General features: G+C 31.7%; 1 protein-coding gene across 1 annotated transcript in view; it reads right to left on the bottom strand.

The window, feature by feature from the left end:
- The window catches only part of LOC128174473 (uncharacterized), a 52,921-nt gene extending 40,228 nt beyond the window's left edge, over nucleotides 1–12,693 (bottom strand). Inside the window, exons 1-4 of the mRNA XM_052840021.1 lie at nucleotides 12,642–12,693; nucleotides 10,743–10,805; nucleotides 9,856–9,912; nucleotides 9,600–9,660 (exon numbers count right to left, since the gene is read on the bottom strand). Coding sequence (XP_052695981.1) covers nucleotides 9,600–9,660; nucleotides 9,856–9,912; nucleotides 10,743–10,805; nucleotides 12,642–12,680 — 220 coding nt within the window. The 5' untranslated portion in view covers nucleotides 12,681–12,693. The remainder of the gene's footprint in view (nucleotides 1–9,599; nucleotides 9,661–9,855; nucleotides 9,913–10,742; nucleotides 10,806–12,641) is intronic.
- Nucleotides 12,694–16,053: the final 3,360 nt, after the last annotated feature.

The raw sequence follows: 16,053 nt of genomic DNA, 5'->3' as shown, positions 1-16,053 counted from the left end.
GACCACTCATTGTGGCCCAACCCTACCCACAGAGTCATGATTTTCAAAACTTTGAATCTACGCTATCTGAGAATGCTTCCACATAAATTTCAGCTTTCCTGGCAAAATGATTCCTGAGAAGAGTTTTGAAAAATTTTGAAAAATTTTCAATCATTTCTAATCATTTCCCGCACCAAAGGGTGCTTTGTGTTAAGTCTGGTTGAAATTGGCCCAGTGGTTCTGAAGAAGATGTTGAAGTGTGAAATGGACAGACGGCCTGTAAGTCAGACGGGCGGACGACAGACATAATGTGATCAAAAAAGTTCACTTGAGCTTTCAGCTTAGGTGAGTTAAAACCGATGTCTGACAACTTTCTGTTGTGACCTTTCGGAATGCGACATTATTTTCAATGCAGTAAAGACAAATTATAATCTGCTACCTAACGGATTAACAAAATCGATCATTTACTATCTCCTTACATCAAGTGATGTTTGTTTTCATTTCATAGCGGCGTTGTGATATAAACTGTACAACAGAACACTCACACACTGGTGTTTTACAATTAACAATCAGATGATGCGAGAAAATGATTCGGTTTTAATTTGAGGATAATAATTTCTTAACAAAAATACCTTTGATAGACAGTTTCTCAACTCCTTTTGCGGGATCCTCCACAGGGCGAAAAACCATCTTTAAGCAAGTCCTTAAAGGTGGCTTAAAGGTGACTTAAAGGAGCTTAAAGGCTATACAACCTTTAAGCCGCCTTTAAGTCACCTCTAAGCAAGTGCTTATAGGTCCTTAATGTCCAAACTTCTTTAAGCTACCTTTAAGCCACCTTTAAGCCACCTTTAAGCATCTTTAAGTGGCATTTACGCTCTCTTTACACTGCCTTTACACTGTCTTTAAGTGGCCTTTAAGTCAATATTGATCAAGCTGAACAATAAAAACATATATTAAATGCAAAAGCTCTTTTATAGAGATGGGAGGGGGTCATCCGAGTGATAATATAATTTCCAAGGAAGGGGGGGGGGTGTTCCAGGCGGTTTTAATCGTCGCTCCATTAAACACAGATCGCTATCATCAGCACCGCTCTGATGGACACAGATTGCCGTTATAAAATTCTTTATAATTTTTTGGGGGTTTCAAATTTATTGTAGGTATGAGCGCAGTCTCTGTATCTTAATATGTGCATAAAACTAATTAAAGTATGTTTGTTTCCTATTATAAATTAATCGGTGAAAAATCTCTCTCTCTCTCTCTCTCTCTCTCTCTCTCTCTCTCTCTCTCTCTCTCTCTCTCTCTCTCTCTCTCTCTCTCTCAGTTCATCCGGTTATTAAACAAAATAAAGATAATGAACCAAAAATGCATGATTTAATTTGTTAATCGGTTTAAGGTTTGTATTTTTTTTTTTCAATTTTCATTATTTCTAACTCTAGATCTGCTAGATACATGTTAAAGATGAAAAGACTCTCAACTGCCTTTGTTATATCGGGCAGGATATTACTGCTTTGTTTGTCTAGACATAGTTTTGTTCGTTTGTGTATATCTAATTAGAGTCTATTGTTTGTCCAACTTAAGAAAACCCCTGGAACTAACACAGAATATACAAGATATACACAGCAGTTGTGTCGTGTGCCCAGGTGCATGTTTGTGTATATCTAATTAAAGTCTATTGTTTGTCCAACTTAAGAAAACCCCTGGAACTAACACAGAATATACAAGATATACACAACAGGTGTGTCGTGTGCCCAGGTGCACGTCAGGGTTTCTAAAGGCGTTGAATCTTAGTATGTACGAGTATACGATAAGTCTAGTGAATAAAAGTTAATTGACATTTGTAATTCATTTTCAAAGTATTATTTCCTAGCTCTGGGTTTCAAAGATGTTACGTCTACAAATTAACGATACATGTATGTAAGAGTAAAATCTTGAGGCTAATTAATTAATGTACCGGTGATCATAAATAGGGGTTGATTATTTAAATATATGTATAAGGGTAAATATGTCAAATATACCCGGCCCGGCCTGGCACATCATACAATTGTATGTACAAGTCATTTGCAATTGCCACATGCAGTAAATACATCACCGGTAATTGGTAATTTTGTTTGTTATAGAATTGATAGTTTAAAAATCATGTACATGTACATACAATTACATGTAAATATTTAAACATATTGGAACGGCGCCGCGATCATGAAAACCGGGAAATTGCGGGAAATTGAACAAATACCCTAATAGTTTCAATGCATTTAATAAAAGAAATGAATTCATTTTCTTTCTTACATTTTTATAGCTATAAATTAGATGAACGTATATCTACTCGGTTTAAATTTATTAACTAAGAAAGCCTATTATAGTGAACCTAACGGTTTCCATTTAGGTATAATATATTTTTGTTCACTGAAGACCAAGTTCCGTATTTCATTCTAAATACATGCATGCATGTAATTTATAAATTAGATATAATTGATTGTTACAAACTGAATGGTTTGTCAAAATCTTTTCAAGTAAACACATTGAATACAGTGAATCAATATCTACTGGTATATAGGATATAAAAACGCTCTTATATATGTAAGTTGCCGTGGCGCAGAGGATGTGTGGTGATGATAGGAAACTAAGGGTCCCGGGTTCAATTCTCGCCGTGGCCGGTTTTTTTTTTGGTGGTTTTTTTTTTCATTTTTTTTTCTAGAACAAAAACCGTTTTAATACCTTTTCTTTCATAAAGTTAATACATTTTGTTGGAAATTAAGCACAATATTGAAATAATTTTTTTTTAATGGCTTAAAGGTGGCTTAAAGGTAGCTTAAAGGTGGCTTAAAGGTGGCTTAAAGAAGTTTGGACATTAAGGACCTATAAGTTGTCCTTAAAGGTGGCTTAAAGGTGGCTTAAAGATAGTCTTTAAGCTGCCTTTAAGCCATCTTTACGCTTTCTTTAAGCCACCTTTAAGCAATACTTATAGCTTAAAGGTAGCTTAAAGGTGGCTTAAAGATCGTCTTTAAGCTACCTTTAAACACCTTTAAGCTATCTTTAAGGAGGACTTAAAGATGGTCATTCATCCTGTGCTCACTTCTATCTGTAATAAATACAATATACAATATTACTTTTTCTTTCTGATCTTTAAAAGATCTGTATACTAGTAATCCATTTTTTCATGGTATTGCATTATTTCCATGTTTCCCTTTTATTTTACATTGATAGTTCTGTGTCAAAATTTAAAAATAATATAATAACTGTATACCATATTGTTAACCCAAGTTGACCTTTTAACTATTTTAAATTAAAATATTTAAAAAGAAAACGTGCAGTTGTTCGACAGAAAAGAAAAAATAACAAAATATACCGCTTACACCCGAACACTAAAGCCTAATCACGCTCGAAAATACCCTCACAAATCAGTAACTTATAAACAACTATTAAAACCAATAAAAAAACCTTTTTTTTTAAAATTTGTGTAGTTTAGATATGTCAATTATTCATTTTCTTTAAGGATCCTGTTGTACATGTATCAATGTTTATAAATTTATTAAAGCTTTGTCTAAATATTTTCCAGTGTTTAATAAATGGATCGAATCTTTCAAGTTGATTTACATTTAATGAAGCCAATAGGGCTTCATTAACGCTTAATAACAGTGGCGGCATACGCAATGTTTAACCAGTTATGCCAAAAAGAGCCAATAGGATGCTTAGAGAACGTTTTTCCATTAAAACTTGACAAGAGGAAATTTTTCAGATTTCAGTGATCATATTCTCTCCAAGTATAACTGTTTAGGGTGGAGCAAGTCTTAGTAGTTCCTGCTGTGCTCACTTCAACTATTGCGCGGTAAAACATATGCACTATGCACATCTATCAGTCTTGCTAGCTTGTTGTCAATCCGTGAATTGTGTATAAATAGAAATATCTTTTTTTTCTTCATTTGTTTTTTTAGCGTTCTGTTTTGTTTTTTATTTGTTTGCTTAGTTTTTTCTTAGTTTTTTTTTTATTTTGGGTTTCTTTTATTTTGGTTTTTTTAGGAGTGTGCAGAATAATTCTTTTCTAATCTTCCTTTTTATTTCTTTCGTTTGATAATTGGCAGCACCGGCGAGCGAAGCTAGCTGTAGTGGCAAGACGTGAGTGAATAGAAAATCCGGACCAGTTGCAAATTCATTCAACGGATTTTTTTGGCGTCAGTTACTTGGACCAGTAATGCCCTGTTTTTATCGGACCAGCCGTACGTCATGCTTTTTAGGTAACTGTAATAACTGTAAATTGAATAACAAAAATCTAAAATCCTCTCAAAATCTTGCAAAAGCTTACGAATTAGAACATTTCTTGAGAGATATGAAACAATCGAACTTGCACTCATTTGAATGCTCATATTAAAAAGATTTTGATAGGATTCCGGGGATTTCCGCAAATTTCGGGTATTCCTGACCCTATATTTGCGGGGGGAGTTTTTACAAATGAAGCCTACCAGACAACGCTATAAATAAATGATCCTAATATGCCAAGGTGAACTAACGTTACAATTACTTCTAAAAGGGAAAACTCTGAATTGAACTTTATGTTTAAATCTTATTATTCAACGACATTGTATCCTAGATTAAACTACTTCTACAGTACTCATACAATCATAAATCAATAAAAACTCGAAGTATGCTTATATATGCTGTAGCGTAAAAGTATAAATAACTAGAGCAAAGCTCGTGGCAAAGCCACGAGTAGGTCTTCCGTTGTTGCTGCGGGTTAAAAATATATGTAATATGGTGTCAAACGATTATAATGACTAAACTTTCAGTTCTGCTTTTGCTATAAAAACGTGTTGTGATTGAGAGCCTGTATATAAAATGTGTTTTGAACAAGACAGGAAGAAAATGTTTTAGGAAAACTATTTGTCGAACACAGTCTGTGTAATCATTTCAAAAATTCTATAAAATGTGAGATGTTTAATGGCGAGTTAAATTTTAAAAGGGTAGCAAGCATTGTTATAAACAGTATGTACTCATGATTCATGTCAGGAATTGCAGTTTTTTTTAAAAACCAAACCCGCCTACAAAACACGTAACCTTTTCTCTAAGATAACTTGTTTATTTAAATCTTTCTAAATTTTTGAAGACTATTTGCAAGTTTAAAATTTTTACGTGCTGACAAAATTTAGTAATTAGTCAAAATTGATGGCATCTTTGAGATTTTCTTCAGGGAAATGTGTGTCGTCTGATATTATTTAATGATACGAGTAGATTTGGACATTCAAAATAATATATAATCAGCTAATAAAAAAGATGAGCGGGAGAATTTATGCAAAGGCAAGCATCTTACTTTTACACCAGATGGTGCTGTTTCATAGAGACACCGCTATGTAATGTGAATTTAATAACCTTATATACAGAAATGAATTTTACTTCTCTCGACGATGTAATAATATGCAAAATCCTTATTTTTATGTCAGTGGGTTGACTAATTAAATTAAAAAAAACAACTTCAATTGCGCTTGCGTAAATTGGAATTCTGGGAAGGAATTAGACAGTCCGTGTTAGAGAAATTCGAAGAAGTTATGAAACTGGTCAGTTTCTAGATCAAACTGTGCATTGATGTATTAAAAGACTATCATTGGTATCGTCTGTAGCCATGGTCCGGAATCCGTATGTGCAGTCATACATTGTATGTACATCGATACACCTATACCTCCTCACCTACAGCCATACAAATGAGGGTGCAACCTTCATATACACAAGCATATTAGTATTATAATTCTGGAAACTATTTATCTTGTATTTAATATATTGGGTATTGGGTATTCATTGTTCACATAAAAGCCACCTATATTCCACTGGCTGTAGCTAACCTTGTAAGTAAATTAAGTTGCATTACAACCTCATAATACACAACTTCAATTAAAAGTTGTTTTTTTTTAATCAATTTCCATACAATTAGCAATAAATAAAATTCCCAATAACGCACATCTATCTCACTTAAGTGTAACTTTGAGAAGCGCATATATTTTTGGGAGGCAGATATATCGCTATATTATAGCCTGCAAGTCAAGTGAATTATCATGGTCTTTCAAAGAAATAAGAAATCCGTCGACAGTTGTAGTACTTTGATGATTTCTATGGCGAACGACTGCATTGCATAATGTAGTCGTATTTCCCAAGAAAAAAATTGTCTTTGTCTTCAAACTTTTAATTATAATATATCATGAATTATTATGTTCATAACTATAAAAGTTTAGCGTGATCAACAGGTTAATTTATTAGCCACATTCTTAGGTTACGATTTCACATCTTTAATGTGAAGATGATTGACTTAGAATAATAGTCTTATTGTTTATAAAAGCACCCTTCCAGTTGTTACTCAATTACATATGTTCTGAGTTGTGTGCGCTGAAGCGACACAAGATCTTCGGTCGCGCGTGGCGATTGAATTAACACAGACTGACCGAATAAACACACGTATGGGAAAATTAAACACGTTGAGGAGAAAATGTTACACATGAGAAGAAGTCACCAAAAATGATTTTCGACAGATCTGGATATCTTTTCGCCAATTTAAAAAAATCCAGCGCGAGCACTTGTCAGAGGGGCGGGAGGAGGGGGGACACAGCACTGAGTTCGCTTCCACACTGAAACGAACAACCATGTAGAAAAAGTACAGAGTGATTAATATGTGACTGATATAATCTATTAATCTTAAGTTGTTTAAAACTCATGTGAATATTCTTTCAAATAATCATCAAATGCCTCAATTCAGGACAATTCAGGACATTCTTTTATCGTGCTAGCACCTACCGCAAACATGTACATGTAACATGGAACTTTGATTATAATTTGATTTGATTTTTAAACTACCTTGTACGCTATCGTATAATTAAATCAATGCTTAATCAACTGTACAAGTAAAATAAATTTATTTATTTTCGTCTTAAATCTATATAATAGTTGAAAACATAATAAAATATACTTCTGTCCGTGCAAAATATGAAACATGAACGCGTGATAAGGTACATATAGAAGAACACGAGCCGACCGCAGATCACTTGTCCACTCGCGCTGGATCTCCTCGGCCATGTGCGAGGGATAATCATCATTTAATTTTTTTTTTTGGGGGGGGGGGGTTAAATTTTTTTAGATATACAAACCAACCATTAATTTATGTCTGACTATGTTTCCGATTTGGAGTAATATCTTTCATTAATATTCAGTTACACTCAAATGTTTAATTTAATAAATACAAGATAGACAAACTTTTATAATCTAAAATTAAAACAGTTCTTGTATTTACGGCTATATAAACTCAAACACGTTTATCTTCATCTAAGTGTGCGTCGCGGTGTGTGAATCCTGTGTATTAGATAACCGCTTACCGCTAGTAGTGCAGCCGTGGCTGATCGGCCGTGGACGAAGGATAGATTACGTAAAGGTACAACGCACAGACACGCACATCTCAGAACCCAGGAAGATTTGAAAAGTTTGCCGTATAACGACCATGTTCTATCAAATAGACGTTCTTTATTTTAAACTTAAAACCCACAATTGATCTTTGTCTGATATTGCTTTAGATTGAGAATGACATTGCTTTTATTAATTAACTGAACGATTTCTTCATTGACACCCAATCGTTTAGTCCATAAACTTTTATGTGTAATCAAAACTACAACAATTTTTGAGTTCGCGACTAAATAAACTCATTTGTGAGAGACGCAACTCTCGTGTATTAGATAACCGCTGACCGCTAGGTAACCCAGCCGCGACCATGATGACCGATTTTCTCGGCCGCGGGCGAGGGAGAGTTTCGTTTACTTGGCCAAATGCCGCGAGTACTGGTCAACACGTATTACTTTTTACCCGAATATTATGCACTACCCGAACACAAAAACAGTTTTATGAGATCAATAAAGTCACAAACAACATTTCTTGCAGCGACGCCCATATCGAAAAATTTCCCGTTTTAGAGTTATGAAGCAAAGACTTTTAAGGGATCTAGACCCCTCATTTTAGGAACTAGCCCCTTTGTTATGGTATCAAATGAAAGCTCTTGATATTCTGCACAACTTTTATTCTATATGTGTCTAGAAATAATTTACAACTAAAAAGTTAATGAGCAAAGATATAAGCAAAATTTAACATTTTTTGAAACATAAATTTCGATGTAATTTTTTAAGCAGTATACGTGTGTTAATCAAACATGTAAAACTAGGAGGACAACGTTCAAGATGTCTACATTAAAGATTTGTAAATTAAAACTACTTGCTACGGATCTACTCGGAGCCTTTGCAGGTACACGAGACCCACTAAAAAAATATTCAAAGGGGAATAACTCAAAACCGGAAGTAGCGATTTCACCATATTTTTTGCTATAGTAAGCTATTGTCATTTACAATAAACCCTGAAAATTTGAATAAAATCTAATGACAAACAAGCGAGATATTACAGTTTAAAGAAACGTCTAGAAGAAAAAGAAGAAGAAAAATAATAATGAAGAATTTCCAACAGAATCAGTACAAGGTCTTCCGTTGGAAACGGAAGACCTTAATGAAAGGAAGTTATATTTGTAGCACGATACTATTTTTTAATTTTATTATAATGATACGTATAAAGTATATACATATTTAATCATAGGCTGCGCTCGTCCAAACACACCGTAAAACATATTAAATGTGTTAAGGAATTATAATATTGAAAGTAAGCATACAAACGCAATTCAGTATGTTTAGCTTATGTTTCACTGTAAAATTTATAAAAACAGATTTCACCAAATTATCTATGGCCTATAACATATTTGTCATTATATAGCAGAATACAAGTTTCAGTCCAATTTCTCCATCTAAGTTTTGTGTTTTACAAATTTATAATCAGTCAAAGCACCACATTAACTTTAATCCCGTAATAGTTACCTTATGTAATACAAGCAACAATGACACATGTAGTTTTAATAAATTGACTTCCGACATTCCTTAGTTTCTGCTTAAGGGAGATATTTACTAGGATGCGGGTAATTGACCTCTTTCTAGGCGTGTTGCATACTTAGTAAGTAACACAGTCGCACTTTATTTTCAGTTTTTGGCCCATTTTCTCATTTATCAAACAAACCAAAATAGGAAACTGGAATTGTTGTATTTATGTTAATGATAACTGTATAGAATGCAAATATACATAGGTCAAGTCTGAAAACAAATATTTAACACTGCTGTTTGCATGAACTTTGTTTTGATTAATCTTGAATAATCCAAAACTTCTAAAAATCAAAGACAGTGATTTAATGACATAGCTTACAAGATGCAAAACAGTCTGCATACTAACAGATATGATTATAGGTATAAAGTATGTAGTTGTTGACCTTAACTTCCCAATAATTCCCAGGAAATACAATATCCGAAAAAGAAAACTCACCCTTCTGGGAAATATAACTATTTCCTTTTTTAAACTCCGAGAGTTATATAGTGAAAATCTACACCTAACTATAACAAAACCTTGTTTTAATCTTGTATAAAATTTTGCAATCTTTATAATTATTCCCAATTTGACCTTATTAAATTGTATATGCTGTTTCAAATTTTTTTTATCAATACTTATTTGCCCACGTTCAGTTAAATAAAATTAGGGCCATTAGAATTTGTTCCTGTCGTTAGCCTCCATACCTTTTTGTTTGTCTTGACCAATTATTTTAGCAGCCCCTTTTGATTTCGGGCTTTTCTTTCTCTGAAACAAGTATAATAATATAAGCATTATTATATAATATAATAATATAAGCAATCGCTGGCCTAAGCAAACGAACTCTAAAGAAACAAAAGAAAAGAAAAAATATAAATTTCAGCCAGAATTTTTTGTTTAAATGTTGTTGTTATCGATATACATAACAATACAATTAGATGTACTATCGTTTGGTTTTCGTACCTGAATCATTTGCTCTTCTTCATCCGAGTCAGTGTCAATTTCTTTCTCCGCTTTCTTCTATTTTAAAACGTACATCGTTGATATAGATTGTTTTAGATTTTTTTAAACAATCGAATTTGAGTTTAAGAACAAAATTGAAATATTCATTTAATAAAAATTTATTATTGTTCCAAGCTTTACAATCTTGCAGTGGAACTTTTTGTAAAATCAAGATTATAATTCAATGAAATAAATAGTTAAATAGGATAACATGTATTTATGCTGGCTTTACAAAATTGTAAGTAAGCGTTTAATATCATTACGATAGAATAATTTAAGCTATCTTTTAGTTTCAATGCTGCGTAAAGGTGGCTAAGAGGTTGGTAAAAGAAATAGGAAGTCCTAAAAGGACAATTTGGATTGAATCAATAATGTACAGGTATGTAAAGTTCTCACATTAATATTGGTAATGAAAAAAAAAAACCATAATTGTGTCTCTTAATTCTGACTCCTTACTTTACTTATATAAAATAGTAAAATTTATTTTTCACCTAATCTGGAAACTACTGAATTCATAATCTATTCCTATTCTAATCTTTTACTTTTTTTATTTTTGTTATTTAATTTTTTTTTTTTGCATTTATTTAGATGTTAGAAAGATATTTGCTGAAAAATTTCAAACATCATCAAAATTATACGTCAATATTTTACAGCGCAGGTGAGCTTACGCACAAATTATCTGGTGTGTAAAGTATGTGAAAATATGTGTCAGGGTTAGCGTAAACTGCTTTTGTTTTGAGTTTGTACCTCTATTGTACATTTAAAGCTGTACCTACTGTAACACATTATTATTATATCTAACATAATAGTACTTGGATGTACATGTAACATGTTGTTAATTTGGTTACCTTGCTTTCTTCCTTTTTGCTTTTCTCTTTTTTCAAGGCAACTTTAGGGGTGGTTTTTTTCTTCTGTAATAAAACAAACAGCGCTTGTACAAGATAAAGGATGATTGACATTTGCTCCATTTATTTCATATTTGATTAGAAAAAGAAAAGAAAACATTGTATTATTTTACGCTGTGTTTAAAAAAAAAGACCGACTATGTTTGTATTAAATAAATTACAACTATTGTTAAAACACAGGTTTATCGTCCAAGGGTTGTAGTTCTGTAAACATAAATTCGGTAAAATTAAGACTTATAATTGCGTGAGTTTTTAAAAATTGTTTAAAAATTTGCAGTTATTGTCTTTTCCTATTTTTTTTAATTAAGATTTAAAATTCATTGCATATTAAATTTAAATAAGCGAACACTCAACCCATCTAAATTTACTACAAATCGAATATTCAGAATTAGAATGTGTCAAGATGACTAAATAAATATGAGTTAGTTACTTTTATTTTGGTAGGTTTTGCTTTCGCCTCTTCTTTCTTAACAAGTATTTATCTTTATAGATTTGCCCAAAAGCAAATGAAATAACAACATTTATTAGATCATTGTTCTACATAATCTGAATTTCACTGAACTATACATTATAACATTTGAAAAAGGCGCTTTTGTTCAATGGCGTTCAAAAGATCGAATAGTATTCCAACATTTCATTTTGGTAAACTGAAAATGATTTGTTTTTAAAAGTTGCACCTGTAATGTAGAATGACGCCTTATTTCTGTAAAAAACAAAGCAGTTATCATAGTGATTCTGAGATGTTCGTACTTTAGGAATGGGACAAAACCATTAAACATATACGAAATATAGATGGAGCAGTTAGACAATATTCTTATATTTTATAAATAGTGTCGCAAAGCCAATTGTGTACTAATATTCGTGAATTTTATATGCAGTTCTTAAGTACTTAGTATTCAATAGATATTTTGCTTTTGACGACTATTTTATGCAAAGAAAATTACTGATTTAATTAATGGAATATCCGCTTCTCTTGAAAATCTATCTTACCAAGTACAGAGTACATGCAGCATAGCGTTATGGAACTAATTTCGATGTTTTTTATAACATTATTAAATTTATTATCAATACAAGGGTTTCCGTCTTGCAAACATAAATTTTGTAAAACTTAAAGTCATTAAAATATTTACACATTGAAAAGTTAGAGAATTTTAAGTTACTGTCTTAAAACAAAAGTAGTTGCTTTGAAATAGTAATTAAAAATAGTATTTGTAACGCCAAACCCAACACAATTTATATCCAAGAGATACAATAAATTGATCAATCAAAATCGAAGTGTATAAAAATAATTCAAATGGAAAAAACTAACATTTTCACTTTCTTATATTTCACTTTCTTTTTAACGATCTACCAAATAATTGTTTTCAATCATTATTACAAAACAAAACTAACATCAGTTATTAAACCAAATGATTTCTTTTAAAGATTTCATAAAATGCTATCTGTCTATATTCAATTCGAATAAGAGATACATGGGTCCCATTGCGCACATGTGCTACTAAATATTTTTGTTATATCTCGTTAAATAGTTTTTAAGATGATGATTTTTATTTTTTTTTCTAATATTCGACCCCTAATTTTTATAGAAAGCGGAATCGACACACAGAAAAGAGACGGACGCCGGAGAAACATTTTTATCAGAGAAGCTCCTTTGTTTTTGTAGCTCATATGAACCTAAAAAAAATCATGTAATTGTATCTAGAGAAAACTAACCAGTGTAAAAAGGCTCATACATATTCGTAAAGGGAAACAACACTGCTTAGTGTCAAAATAATTGCAATTTGATTTGATAGAGTTAATACCGTGCACACGAATGTTTCAACTTGTCATTGATTGGATTACCTTGCTTTCTTCTTCTTTTTTGCGTTTGTCTTTGTCCATTTTTTTGTCCTTTTTTCTCCTATAATTAAACATACAGCGCTTGTACAAAGGGTGGGATGATTGACATTTACTCGATTTGTTTTATATTTAGAAGAGAAAAAAAGATAGCAGTTTTTTAACATTGTGGTTTCAAAAAAAAATGACCAGGTCTTAAATTATTAAATCAGATGTACATAATTCTTTGAAGGGTTGCATTTTTGCAAATAATGTTTTAAAACTAACACTAATAATTGTTTGAAAATGATATTTTTAAAAGTTCAAAGGTAAACGAAAAATGTGACAAATCTTTAGACAGATGGCATACAAATAAAAAAATAAATTATTCGAATTTACTCTCAATAGATAACTCGTAATAATATATAATGACTAGAAACGGTATCGATGCAAGCAACGAGAGGTCTTCCGTTTAAATGCACCACAAAAAGGGTTATTGGGATAGTTGTTTTTTTCTATCGTTTATTCATACTTTGTCAAATTCCATTCGACACTCTAAAAGGATTTCACCAGACAAAAAAAAAAATACTGAAAAAGCGCTATTGTTGTGATTTTTTTTTTATTAGATTAAAAATTAGTAAAATTGTTCATTTCAAAGACAGAATCAAAAATTGAAATATAATTAAGGAAGAACAAATATTCGGCATTCGGGAATTGAACCCAGGTCGCCTGTGCAAATGTGACTACTATAAGGAATAAGCTAAGCAAACTCTCGATTCCAATCTTTAAAGCTCAAATATTCCAGAAAGCGTTGATCGATTTTAAAACAAAATGCATATTCTTCATTTACTGAAGCGTCTTTATCAACCTTGGAAGAAAAAAAAAACCCCAATATTGGAAAACAAAAAAGCTTTTTAAAAATCAGGGTTTTTGTTTCCAGCCGGTGACGACCGCAAATGACGGCGTGCAGTCGGACATGGAAAGAGCATATAGATTTTCTATATTTGCTGAAAATTTGAAGGTTCTATCTTTAAATACATTTTGAGAAAAAACGTGAACAAGCAAAAAGATTAAATCTTTAATATCTCGGGACCGAGAGTGACAATCAACAATTGGTCAATATTTTAAAAATATATATTTGTGAAGTGTAAGATATAAACGTTTCATTAAGATAGGCTACAGCGTTTTTTTAGAAAACGTTACTAAAATAAATAATAATTGGGAAAAAGAAATACAGCAATAAAATAACAATAAGGACTAAAGAAGGCCTTAATAATAAAGGGAAAGAAACAAAGCAATAACAAGAAGGTCTGCTGTTGAAAACGGATGACCTTAAATATTCCGTTTTAATGAAATGTCTTATAATTGTATCTGCTAGTAAATAAAGCTTACTTCTGCGTAGATATTTGAAAAATTTGTCCGACACATGTTTTACATTAAGAGTGCAGTGCAAATTTATGATTGTGAATGCAAATCAGTACTTCCTATTATGCATAATTTTTCATAATTTAATTCTGGTTGTAACGCGCTTTCTGATTGGCTAAATAGTAGGACTGACGTCAAAAACGTATCAATACGCCTGACGTTAGGTTTGAATTTTGTACAAATTTACGTCATTTTAAAGGTCAAATGACCGTTTTTATCTACAATGAAGAGTAAAAAAAAATTAAATTATAAGCAATTAATTCAATATTTATTAGTTTTAAACGATATAAAAGAACCGCTTCGCAGTTTATAAAGCGTAAACTCCCCAAACCATTTATAAAACAAATAAATATTGAATTCATTCCTTAAATAATACATGCCAATATAATACAAATTGCTCCAAATAATCTCCCTATTCGCTTTTATTTTCATGGTAAATTTGGTGGAATTTGAAAATGTATTGAATTTTTTTTAAGCATATACGAATGGTTTACACATTTTATGTTTTTTTTTGGGGGGGGGGGGGATGGGGGAGGGTAGGGTCGGGGAGAGAATTAGAATGGGGAAATATTTTCAATGTGTTACGTGTTTTCAGAAAGTAATCAGAAAGCTAATTCAATTTAAATTCATAATGTTATGAAATAAAACTGCTTCACTGTTGAAACACTTTTTTTGTCCAATCAAATGTACTGAAATTCATTTGATCGGATCTAATGCAACTGTTGAAAGTTGTAGGAAAAGAAAATTTGTTTTCTTATTTAGGAATTATTTTTTCAAGAACACACTAGGTAAGTTTGAATGTATTTATCACTCATTAAACAAACTTGATAAATTATCACCAAACGTGAAGTTAGTACGAGATTCAAATTCAACATGGATGCTGGTGATGTAACTGCGCGTGAAGTTATTCTTTTTTCCTCCATCTTGGAAAAGTTTTTCGCCTTCATAGGTATAGAGTGTAAATTCTATTTTTAGACATATATGTATACACGTGTTGTCCATAGGAAGAGCTTCACTCTCACAGGCCGTTCGGGCCCGTGAAAGAGCTTCGCCCTTTAATACAAAGAAAATGAGATTCTACGCCACTATCAAAGTAAAAAAATTAAAAACGAAAAATGATGGATCAACACATGATCGAAGTTGAAAGTAAAAATCGTATTTCAAGATTATATGATGTCGGTTGTCAAGTCACAGAACCTGAACAATGCTGAACCAACTTTTGCCCCAAAACGAGGTTTGTTGTATGTTCTTTTTTTTAAAGTAGTCCATCAACAACTGAAATAATACCCATCTAATTAAAAAAAATCAAAATGTGTACTTTGGAGTCACGGTTTTTGCATTTTTTTAAAGATGGGAAAAGCTTAAGCAACTTCTTACTGTACCAACAGTGTACTGAAAATATATTATATTCAAAGGACTTAAAAATTATACCTTTCCCCATAAACTTCAATGTTAACTTCAAGATGTGATAGATTTGTCACTATTTGATTTTTGTTCTATTTCAAAGGTGAATAAACCCTAAATCATACTCAGATTTTAGTGTTCAAACTAACAATATTTGATGTTAAATATGACAGTTATGGATGTAATATCTTGAAGTGAAAGCCAAAGAAGAAATATGATTGAGCCCAAGTACTATATGCATTAAGTCAGCATAATTTACTGATTAGAGTTCTTTTGTGATAAAGACTGCAAATTCCTTACATTTAAAATATATCTACATTTAAAAAAAAATTAACAAGCATAAGCAATACACGTCCCCTACCGGTTTGTAGTAATTTGTGAAAGTTAAACAATGCACTGTTATGCAGAATATCATTTTTTACCGTCTCAACATACCAAAGAACCCGATTGTAATAATACATAAAACCCTCTTGATTGAATTTACAACACAATGCTTGACACTATTTTACAAAACTTATTTGTTTGTTAGAAACAATAAAAGAAATGGTCCAAGAAATGCAAGATATTATTACTGACAACACTTGCCTCGTTTATTTATTACACACCGAGC

The sequence above is a fragment of the Crassostrea angulata genome, chromosome 2 (assembly GCF_025612915.1).
Source record: "Crassostrea angulata isolate pt1a10 chromosome 2, ASM2561291v2, whole genome shotgun sequence".
NCBI lineage: Eukaryota > Metazoa > Mollusca > Bivalvia > Ostreida > Ostreidae > Magallana > Magallana angulata.
Note: the sequence above shows the minus strand (reverse complement) of the source record. Positions and strands in the feature narration are given on the sequence as shown.